Raw genomic sequence first — 12393 nt, forward strand, 5'->3', positions numbered from 1 at the left:
TCTGTCCTTTGGTCTGATGAGTCTAAATTTGAGATGTCTTTGTGAGACGCAGAGTAGGTGAACGGATGATCTCCACATGTGTGGTTCCCACCGTGAAGCATGGAGGACGTGGTTAGAATGTTTCAAGTTATCTAGAAGGGTGAGTGACTGTAACTGTGTATTGTTTTGGCAGAGTGAATGTGCAAATGCTTACCACGTGCAAACACACACACACACAAGACACCCACATTAACCCACCCCTCCAAGACAACTCTTGTTTGGCTTCAGTCATGGCCTCTGCATTTCTTAATGACCAATCTGAAAAAACAAGGTCAAATCAGGAAGTTCAGCCCCTGTTTAAGAGCTAGGGAGAATGCAAAAATTAATTTCAGCTCAAAGCCCTTCTATTCTCCTAGGTCCTCAGCTATTGCATTTTCTAATGATGATTGCATTTTTTATAAAATCATGGTTACGTGAAGTGCCCATCAATAAGTTATGTATGAGCACACACATTGTGTGGGTCTCCCTTAATCTCAAGCAGACAAGATTGGGTGTGGAATTAGTTTAATAAGAGTGACAAAAACTGCTGAATCAATATAAGGGTCATTCATATGAAATTACTTTTCCACAGCTCTTTCAAATAGATATTTGAGAAAGATACTGTATGTTCATATTCGCTGAATGTGTCATTGTGAGCAACAGAACTGAATAAGCTGAACTGTGTTGAACCTGTTTTTTCAAGGGCATTGGTAGTTGGGCTGAAACCATGTTTGAAACACATTTTCGACAAAGGAGATTCTGGCATTTTATATGGTATTTTCGAAGGTATAGACTTTATTTTCAGGTAAAATGTCAAGCGTGTATGCTCTACATAAATAACGACCACATGAATCAACAAACAGTACATGGCTATAATGGAAATGACAACGTTTCAGTAGGTGACATCTCAATGTACTTGGTCAAGGATAGATGCGGTAAAGAGGTCAATGGAACTCGACCAAAACAATGGAATTGCCATGGAAATGCGGAGGGGAAAGGGCCATGGGGGAAAGATCACGAGTCTCCTCATTGCCCCCCTGCAAAATTAGTCTACATTTACGCTATTGTTTATATGTGTATTTCACACTATGTTGAAGTAAAAATCGGAGTATAATGCTTCTATGGATGTCAACCCCTACACATGTTAATGTCATCATTACCAATCAACTGCATTACAGTTAAACAAAACAATTGACTACCATCAACGATTTCTGTATGCTAGCGATGCTAACCAGGTTATACAAACATGATTGAGCATTTAGCAGTCACTTCTTCTAAACCTGAAAAGGGACAACTTTTACATGTTATGCAACGAAAACAGCCAAATATATCCAAATCTGACTTAAGTAAGCACATTGTGGGCCTGTTACAATACATAAATCATGACGGATCTGACGAACATCCACTTTGTTCGATCAGATTTGTTGAATGTGTGCCAGTCTGGTCAATGGAATGGTCTGCGTTCCATTGACTCCTTTACCTCACCTATAGCGAGATGACAATGGTGCTCTTTTCATTTCTTAAAAAGGAGGGTGCGTATTCACTCAAAATAATGAACAAAGCCCTCAAAGTTGTGAAACCTACCATGTTAAGGAACTCATTCAACTCTGCTGCTATATACAGAACACAATAAGAAAAGTCAGAGGTAATCAGTACAGTCCTATGGGTATCTAGGGTCAACAGCAAACAGAATGTGATAAGAAAAAAATATTTAAATGAACTGAAATTGAATTGACCAAATAAAACAAAACATCAAAATATATAAAATGTTTCATTAATAAAATGTCCATAACACAACCAAGGGTCCAACATTAGAATGGAAAAATACTAGATTAACATATTCTTCATTGTGTTTGTGTTAGAATACTATGGTGAAAATGCATAGAATGTGTACTTCGAGGAAACAATTTTGTGTCCTAAGCACAACAGGCCACGTACTTGCCAGGTTTCATAGGTACAACTGATTCATCCAACTATGCTCTGCCTTGTAAGATTTTAAAAGAAATGTGACTCGTATTTTAAGCTTATAGACCAAGGTCTCTCTCTACTGTCTCTCTCTATATATACACTCATACAGCTCAAAGCCCTTCTATTCTCTACAACCACAAAAGCCCACTTCCAACTAAACAAATCCCTCTTACTTTCATTGTAATATTAAATATCCATTTGCTACACATTGCCAAAATGGACTGACAATATGCAAGTACATATACCAGATATTATGACCCCTTTTGGGCCAGGGATATTCTTCAAATTTGAATGTTTTTCTACATACCCACACTGACATTGTGACACAAAGTGGGAAACTTTAATTTATCCCACAAATATTAAAATTGATCAATTTATTAACATTGTCATTGAGACTTGGATTGTTGGACGAAATCACATTCAAACCATTAGCTCTGTTGATGACTCTTTGAGATCAACGGTGACCAAGCAGCACTACATCACAATGGACAACTCAATCTCTCCGTCTCTACTTCAAATGAGACGGGATCTCAGCAAGAGCTTGTTTTAATTAGCCCAGAATGGGCTCCACCTCGGTCCGAGCCCCCAAAAAAGACTCATCTCTCACCATGAAGGAGGGTCAAAGACAAAACGATGTAATCTGCAGCCGCAACGGGAATAATTAGGTTAATTCCTCTTTTGGAGTATGTTTTCCTTCAAGGCACAGGAACAAAAAGAGTGAAAGAGGGTAGATGAAACAAAGGAGGATAGTCTAGACATCTTTTCTCACTCGTTTTTGAAAAACGCCAGTAGATGTGATTATCGAAAAACATCTAGACAATTGAATTAGCGAGACTTGCAATAAAAAAAAAGTATAATATGCATCTAATTTGTCTAATTTTAACAGAAATCCCCTAGAAGATCTTGAAGAGCAACTTGATGTTGACTACATGTGGAACCATCCAGGTGAAAGCCAAGATTTGAACTCGGCTAGTGAACAACGGCAACAAATCGCTCCCTATTTTTTGGAATGAGGTCCCAACGTCCAATATGGTCAATTTTGGTGTTGAGAGTTGCTAAATGTTTTATCGTCACACCCATTAAATTATATATCTGCAACCAAATTCAGTGCAACTTTACCTTAATAATAACAACACAGGACGAGTCTGAACACAGACCGGCCTACGACTCGCCAACCCACGCCACTACATTGCCTTTGACGACATCGGTGATCTCGCAGTTGAGCTTGTTGAGACGACCATCCAGGATGAAGATAGACTCACTGGACGGGGTCATGAGGTACTGTCCGAAAATTCCACTGCCGGTCATCACACGGTTCCTACTACTCCACGGCCAATCGGAAGTCTTGGTGGCCTCCTTCAGGCTCTTGATCATCTTCACATTGCCTGTGCTCAGCTCGACGTAGAGAGAGTCCGTTTGGTGTCCCGAACTACCGAAGACGTTGTACTGGTGGACCTCGGTGAACGATGGCTGGAAGGCCACGTCAGACAGGTGGAGGTTGGTGTGGATGTCGAAAGGCTCCCCAATCTCCCCACGCACCGTGATCTGCTGGATCCTCATCAGGCCATCGTGGTCGTCCACCGTGACCAGGTAGTGACCGTCTGGGGACACATACGGGGTGCCAGTGACGTCCCTGTTGGGTCCAATCACGGAGTCCGTCACACTGTCCACGATGAGTTGGGGCTGAGTGGCGTCTGTGGAATCGGGCCTGCAGTTGACGAAGTAGTAGCCGCCCAGGTGGGAGTAAGCCAGAGACTTGGGGATACAGTTGTACTCGCGCAGGCTGATGTTCTTCACTGACGACGTGGTCTCCAGGTCGATCTTGTGGAGTGCCGGTTCATTTCTGTGGAGGACGATTCCAAATCTAGACAGAGAGAAGACATTTTGAATGTTAGTAAACTTGTTCACAAGTTTTTGTGGCACACAAAACAATTATATGCACTGTAGAGGGTCGACACCAAAAAATTGTAAAAGTTATTTTATGCTTATTAATTAATTAATTAATTAAGTAATGGTGCACATTACACCTACAGCCTTGAATCAATTTGCACATGCATCCTGATTCACACTGCATAGTGGTGCTAGATTAGAAATAATGCAAACCTTCACCAAGACTACAGTTATATTTACAATTGTGGAGGGTAGAATTACATTTAAGATTGTCGAGAGAAGTACTAGGTCTATTGAATAGGTGCACATTTGAATATTGAATAGGTGCACATTTTGTGATGAATATCTTAACAGTGACAGGACCTTCCATTTGCACCACCTCTCCTATTATTATACTCTGAATGGACTAAATAGATTTGACAGAGGGGTGTGTGAATCTTTTAGCTACAATATCTCAGTTCCTCAAAGAAAATACCTTTAGATTGGTTTGAGAAGAGCGCGGTGGATACGGTCTAGACATTTCAGTGGCCATTTTCTTATCGACTCAGATGAGCAATCTGTGCATGCTGAGTTGAAATTGTCTGCCCTATGCTTTACAGTAGTAGATTTCAATGGGCATATTAATCATTAAAAATACTATATTATACATAACAAATCCAGAGAGGAGTGATAATGACACATTAGAATTGTCTCTTTAAAGTCTGGAGGGAGAATGTGCGGGGCCGACAAGGCTCAATTAAATCTGAATGCTGTCTGATTAATTCTGACATGCACTTCAATCTTGGTATCATCCATCTTCTTTTATGCAATTTTAAACGCCCCCGCTGTCTCTTCATGTGGACAGAAATTCGCTGTTAGAGAGTGATGGAGCATATTTTCAGCACTGTGAAGAAAAGCATTGATCCAGAGATTGTATAGTCCATTTGGGAAGCTAGGGCTGGGGACTTTGTCATCAAAGGGACTGATGGTTGACGTGAACTAGGTGCTGCATTGGGTTATAATGAGATAGGAGGGACTGCATGGTCCATTGCCATTTACTTTATCTTTTGATAAATAAATACCCTTTAAAAATTGACTTTGGGAGATTCTAGAATGTTCCAACTTCCAACACAAAATCCCCAGGAATTCTTCCCATGGAGCTTTTTATCCCAACAAGAGCACTGTCGAATAAAAAAAAGCACACCCACAGGGAGCGAAATGAATTCAAAGATAACACATTAAAACAAAAACTATAATTTGATCTATGGGAGAAAGAGGAGAAAGGAAAATAAAATTATGTTGTTGGTTGAATCCTGGTAGAGTACTGTGTCAGTGCAAGCAACTATGAATACAATGAAGTGCTATGAGAACGTATCATTAGTAGGTGTACATTGTGGGACATCCCTAGTCCCTATGATAAATGTCCCTACTCTACAAATGTGTACAATAGGACAGATCAGTGAATTTAGCACATCTACAGTAGTATAAAACAGAGTGCTTGATATATGAAGGTCAATATGACAATTTTGCCTTCAGCTTTATTTTGTCTAAAAATGACTAATCCTGAAGTTTTTTTGAAAAAGTGATCAAGAAAAATGGGCTGGCTTTGCTTGTAAACCAATATCATGTATCAACACATTGAGCAAAATACAAATTTGCAGTTGACTTTTGTTGTTTTGTTTTTAGCTTGCCTCCCATTATGGGTACACTATGCATATTTTTCCAAATACTGTGAAATGATGTGAAAAGTAACTATTGTGTGTTGAGTTATGAGCTGTATACTTTGTTGGACTTTTGCTTGCATACTTCAAAATAGTTTGCTTTTTGGTTCACTGGAACTCCATTCATAAACAGAGGAAAATAAAGTTGTCGCTAATAGGCGAGACAACCAAAAAAAAGGTTTCATATTTATTTGTTGAACCCACCACTCCGCCCAAATTACATGCCAACTAATCTTGTTGCTATTTCCATTAGGCTTACTGTACAATTAATAGCAAATTGACAAAAAACAAGGCAGTGCAAGATGTATACCTGCTAAGGAAGAACATCACATTAAAGAGTTTGCTTACTAGCAGAATGGTGTGAAGTTTAGTCAATTATTTTAATGAATGTGAGCTCCTAAAGAAAGTCGTTTGTTATGCCCTGCAGGGTTTATTGTGGGAATACCTGGATGTTAATAAATATTAGAGAACTGTAGAATATGAAAGGACCTCCCACTGTACCCCTATGTTTATAATGGACAGTAAATCAACTCAATATATAACACATATGCAACATAAACATTGATGAAATGCTCATGTCTACCACCACAAACGTATCATTGCAGTACTGTGACATAATGAATACATCAGCTTGCTATGGTTGACATAAGCATGTAAAAAAATAATATTATGCACTGCTATGAATGGGTTATGTATGGGTTATGAATGTGTCATGTATGGGTTATGAATGTATCATGTATGGGTTATGAATGTGTTATGTATGGGTTATTAATGTCCTTGTCTAACCATCTTCCAATATGAAAATAAAAAATACATTTTAATTCATGTATATTAAATCATCCACATGAACACTGCAAGGTCTACCGACAGACTCTTACTGGCCATTGTCCATTCACAGACAGAAATGTAAAAACATGACATACAATACAGCCAACAAAACGTTCAGCCCTGTCGGCTCACCACCAAGCGAAATAGACATAACAGCACAAAAGATTGGACCGGAATTGAAGTCCAAGACCTCAATAATAGTCGGCAAAAACATTGACTAGAGACTCTATGCGCCCTAAGATCACAATCAAGGGCTCTTGTAAGCCGCGTTATCAGAAGGTTCCAAGGGATAGGGTATTTAAAAAGGCCTTATGCACAACAACATATCCTTGGCATTGATTCGCAGCTCCCCAATGCCCCCGGATGGTTTTGCCTGGCAAATCTAAAAGCCTTCAAAGCCTTTGTATATTGTGATGTTTAATGCCCTGGACTCCTGTTTTGTGCTGTGAGGTGCACTGACTGCATATTGGTTTGGGGGAGTTGTTGGGAACACCCACAATGGATCGATCTTGGCTGAGGCTAAGGGAGTTACTTAGCATGAAAAGCTATCAGTAGGTGTGCTTGATTGAGTTTGATCTGTCCAGAGTGGGCGGGGTTTGTGCTTTCCATTCGACCTAAAGGGTGGGAGTCCGCCTACCTATCACACCTGGGAAGTTCAATCTAGTGCATATAGGGCAATGTGTGTGTGTGCATATGTGAATGTGTGTAAGTTTGGTGTGAGAGTGTCAGTGTAGTGTATTTGAGTGAGTGTGTGTATACAGTACCAGTCAAAAGTTTGGACACACCTACTCATTCAAGGGTTTTTCTTTTTTACATTGTAGAATAATAGTGAAGACATCAAAACTATGAAATAACACATATGGAATCATGTAGTAACCAAAAAAGTGTTAAACAAATCAAAATATATTTTATATGTGAGATTCTTCAAATAGCCACCCTTTGCCTTGATGACAGCTTTGCACACTCTTGGCATTCTCTCAAACAGCTTCACCTGGAATGCTTTTCCAACAGTCTTGAAGGAGTTCCCACATATGCTGAGCACTTGTTGGCTGCTTTTCCTTCACTCTGCCGTCCGACTCATCCCAAACCATCTCAATTGGGTTGAGGTCGGGGGATTGTGGAGGCCAGGTCATCTGATGCAGCACTCCATCACTCTCGTTCTTGATAAAATAGCCCTTACATAGCCTGGAGGTGTGTTGGGTCATTGTCCTGTTGAAAAACAAATGATAGTCCCACTAAGCCCAAAACCAGTTGGGATGGCGTATCGCTACAGAATGCTGTGGTAGCCATGTTGGTTAAGTGTGCCTTGAATTCTAAATAAATCACAGACAGTGTCACCAGCAAAACACCCCACACCATAACACCTCCTCCTCTGTGCTTTACGGTGGGAACTACACATGCAGAGATCTTCCGTTCACCCACACCACGTCTCACAAAGACACGGTGGTTGGAACCAAAATTCTCACATTTGGACTCCAGACCAAAGGACAAATCTCCACCGGTCTAATGTCCATTGCTCGTGTTTCTTGGCCCAAGCAAGTCTCTTCTTATTATTGGTGTCCTTTAGTAGTGGTTTCTTTGCAGCAATTCGACCATGAAGGCCTGATTCACACAGTCCCCTCTGAACAGTTGATGTTGAGATGTGTTTGTTACTTGAACTCTGTGAAGCATTTATTTGGGTTGCAATTTCTGAGGCTGGTAACTCTAAATGAACTTATCCTCTGCAGCAGAGGTAACTCTGGGTCTTCCATTCCTGTGGCGGTCCTCATGAGAGCCAGTTTCATCATACAGCTTGATGGTTTTGTGACTGCACTTCAAGAAACTTTCAAAGTTCTTGATATTTTCCGTATTGACTGACCTTCATGTTTTAAAGTAATGATGGACTGTCATTTCTCTTTGCTTATTTGAGCTGTTCTTGCCGTAATATGGACTTGGTCTTTTACCAAATAGGGCTATCTTCTGTATACCACCCCTACCTTGTCACAACACAACTGATTGCTCAAACGCATTAATAAGGAAAGAAATTCCACAAATTAACTTTTAACAAGGCACACCTGTTAATTGAAATGCATTCCAGGTGACTACCTCTGTAGCTCAGCTGGTAGAGCACGGCACTTGTAACGCAAAGGTAGTGGGTTCAATCCCCGGGACCACCCATACACAAAAATGTATGCACGCATGACTGTAAGTCGCTTTGGATAAAAGCGTCTGCTAAATGGCATATTATTATTATTATTATTATTATTATTATAAGCTGGTTGATAGAATGCCAAGAGTGTGCAAAGCGGTCGTAAAGGCAAAAGGTGTCTATTTGAAGAATCTCAAATATAACAGATATTTAGATTTGTTTGACACTTTTTTGGTTACTACATGATTCCATATGTGTTATTTCATAGTTTTGATGTCTTCACTATAATTCTACAATGTAAACAATTGTAAAAATAAATACCCTTTAATGAGTAGGTGTGTCCAAACTTTTGACTGGTAGTGTACAGTGAGCTCCAAAAGTATTGGGACAGTGACACATTTTTTGTTGTATTGGCTTGAAACTATACAGTGACTATGAGGTTAAAGTGCAGACTGTCAGCGTTAATTGTCATCCATATCTGGTGAACCGTTTAGAAATTACAGCATTTTAGGGGACCAAAAGTATTGGGACAAATTCACTTATATGTGTATGAAAGTAGTCAAAAGTTTAGTATTTGGTCCCATATTTCTAGCACACAATGATTTCATCAAACTTGTGACTATAAATGTGTTGGATGCATTTGCTGTTAGTAAATAATGTATTGTGTCATTTTGGAGTAATTTTATTGTAAATAAGAATAGAATATGTTTCTAAACACTTCTACATTCATGTGGATGCTACCAACATTATGGATTGTCCTGAATTAATCGTGGATAATGATGAGTGAGAAAGTTCCAGACGCACAGATATCATACCCCCAAGACATGCTAGCCTCTCACCATTACAATAACAGGGGAGGTTAGCATTCACTAACGTGTGCCAGTTGTGAATTCCATACTGTTACTAGCTAGATCACTTGGTGTGTGCTGCACAACAGTGAGTGACTCACAAGGCTCCGGTCTCTTGTCGTTGTGTGCTTGTAAACAAACAACATGTGACTGGGGAATACCGGCAAGCTTCATAATGAAAAATTATGTGGCATGTGAAATGAAGAGCGCGATCTGCTTAATCTCCTAACGTATTGCACAAGTTGACTGCTGGTATTTACTTAAAAAGTAGCAAAAAATATTGACATTTATTTTTACAAAAACGTATAATAAATAGTTTCAACGGTATTGAAAAACCATCCCGTGGATATTTCCAAATACCCCGATATACGGTATATAAGGTATGCAGCCCAACCCTAGTTAATGCTGAATTATAAGTAAAAGGAGAGCTCAAGGGAGTCCACTAAGTGAAACCTTTGCAGTAATGGCTTGTGGAGAGACCAGAGCTTTCACATAAAAAAAAGAGGCATTTTAATCTAGCTAGATTCTAGCTAATACTAGAGATGGTCATTATTTATTGTTAGCATGGCGTCATGTATAAGCAATAACTAGCTAATACTGGGGCGGAAAAGGATCAACATAGTTAGGCCATAGGGATGTATCCAAACCTAAATATGTTATGGGCAATTCCACCGTAAGAGAGTGATGCTGAGACTGAGGTATCACTTTAAAATGTATGCCAAACAAAAACTAATGACTGCAAAGTTAAACAAATCAACTCTATGCATAAGGACAACTTTTAACAATTTCCACTGAACATTTTACAAATACACATTTATTTTAAGAACAGTGCAGATGCAAAGTTTGGTAACAGAATGATGGCACCAACAGCACAAACCATCATTCTGTTATCAAACTTTGCATCTGCACTGTTCTTCAAGTATGGTTTACTTTGCAATCATTGGTTTTTGTTTGACATACATTTGAAAGTGAAAAATCTGAGTCTCAGCATCACTCTGTGATGGTGGAATTACCCTTATCTGGAAGTGCACAGATATTAGGCCACGTACTGTAATAAACCACCTCTGAAATACATCAAAAATATACAGCTGGGGTCAAAATTAGGGTTAATAAAACATGTATTTTTGTTTATTTTCATCTGAGAGACTATGATGTTTGGCTTTCTGAACATACATTCTCATTACTGCCGTGTTTTTTAGCAACCCTTTCAGGCAGATCTTGGTGGACCTAATTACAACTAGGGCTAGCGAACGTAACTCTCCGGGAGACTGTTAACATCCTGAAATCCCGGAGTGGCACTTGGTTCCCTCCACCACTCCAACTTGGTAAAGCGCCAGCCTTCTGTATCAAGTTAAGCTTCGGTGGGTCAGCAGCTTGTGACTGAGTCTCGGTGAGTGTCCGGCAAAAGCGCATGGTCCAAATCGATCTGCTCCGCATATTTCGACGCTTTGTTGCTGACAAGTGGTGGTTCAGTGAACGCGCCAAACCCCACTTTTCTGAAGGCAGTGGGGCGCTGGTCTGAGGCGGGAGGTGGTGATGCTCGGGAGTTAAACGACTGTCTTTAGATTCACTCTCAAACACCAACTCTCTCGCACACACACACACATGCACAAACATACACTGACTCTCTCTCACTCACACACGCACCGACACTGACATACCTGATGTGATTAATGATGAGGCTAGCAGCGGGAATGAAGAAATCATCCACCCTATCAAAGCGTCTGCCGACCGGCTGGGTGTGGACTGTATGGTGGGACACACTCCCGCTGGCCTGATTGATCACCTAGCACCACACCAGGAGACAGGTGAGGGAGGGGAAAGGAGGAGAAGATGGGGGAGATATTTAACATGAGCTCCATGAATTATTCACTGTGTTTGCCTCCTGTATCTCCTCTGACACAAACTCACACTGGGAGGAGAAGCCCTGTGTATGTCTTAATTATGCCACAATGCACTAGAGAGACTGGCACCTCCTAACAACCCAGCAGCAGTGCAGGCTAATAACTTGTATTGAGCTGCAAACAGAAAATGCCACCTAGAACTGTGCTATCTGGGAAAGGGCTGTTGACAAAACTTGGATTGACAGTTGAGAATGTGTCCCATTGGAAGAATAGTAATTATAAGAAGGCACATCAATTGTAAGTGTTCTGAAAATGTCACATCACAATGTTTTTACGCCTTCTCACAACAAATAGATGTATTGTCAATAAACAGTGAGTTACACTAAACATTATAGTATTTGACATATATAGGCCCACTTTAGCATCAAGAAGGTATCAAAACCAACACATGACACTCCTCTATGTATTGTAATATCAAACAGTTACCTGCAGAGTGGGGAAGTTCCTCTCCATGTCTCCCCAGCTGAGGACCCACACCTGGTCGTGGGATTTGTCATAGTGCAGCTTCACTGGGTAGGGGTCAGTGCTCACCGTCTGAAAGCACACACAAGAACAAACCTCATATAGATAGCACTGCACTTAACTAGTCTCATCACGCTTTTGCCTTTCTGGAGTGCCAGGTGGACTTTTGGGACTTTTGCATTGGTTTCATCATGCCAGGAGAGCTCAATCAGGCACAGCTTGACACAAGTGCAACTATTTGAAGCCATGACTGCACTTAAGAGCAACTCAGGACAATTCAACACTGTTTTTGAACAGATATACACTTTGACAGTCAGTACAGCGCATTTCAAAACTTTCCTCGCTTGCTAATGCATTGGATTTGACAGGAAGAATCAAGTTTTCCTTTTTAACAAGACAGAGGGGAGGCTCGCCTTTTTTATGTATGAGGTGTTTGGAGGTGGAGCAGCATTTCAAATTGAGCAGTAACAGTGGCAATTGCTCTACAACAACAAAGAAATCGCTTTCAATCCGTGTCCATTCCTTGACACCTGGCTATGATGTGTTCCAGTCGGTTCCGACGGATGAGACATGTCTGTGGCAGCCGAGTGGCTCTCGTGCATTATGTCCACTCAGGTGCAGATTGACATTAGCCAACACACGATGAG

The 12393-nt window shown here is 40.5% G+C and overlaps 1 protein-coding gene across 1 annotated transcript in view; it reads right to left on the reverse strand.

Moving 5' to 3' along the window:
- Window positions 1-743: 743 nt before the first annotated feature.
- LOC311107226 (follistatin-related protein 5-like) overlaps window positions 744-12393 on the reverse strand; it is a gene marked incomplete at its 5' end in the record, with an annotated part of 191516 nt that continues 179866 nt past the window's right edge. The window contains 3 exons of the mRNA XM_084149716.1: window positions 744-3850; window positions 11042-11166; window positions 11711-11818. Of these exons, the coding sequence (XP_084005842.1) occupies window positions 3148-3850; window positions 11042-11166; window positions 11711-11818 (936 nt within the window). The 3' untranslated portion in view covers window positions 744-3147. The remainder of the gene's footprint in view (window positions 3851-11041; window positions 11167-11710; window positions 11819-12393) is intronic.

The sequence above is a fragment of the Coregonus lavaretus genome (assembly GCF_964263955.1).
Source record: "Coregonus lavaretus genome assembly, chromosome: 32".
In the NCBI taxonomy this organism is placed as follows: domain Eukaryota; kingdom Metazoa; phylum Chordata; class Actinopteri; order Salmoniformes; family Salmonidae; genus Coregonus; species Coregonus lavaretus.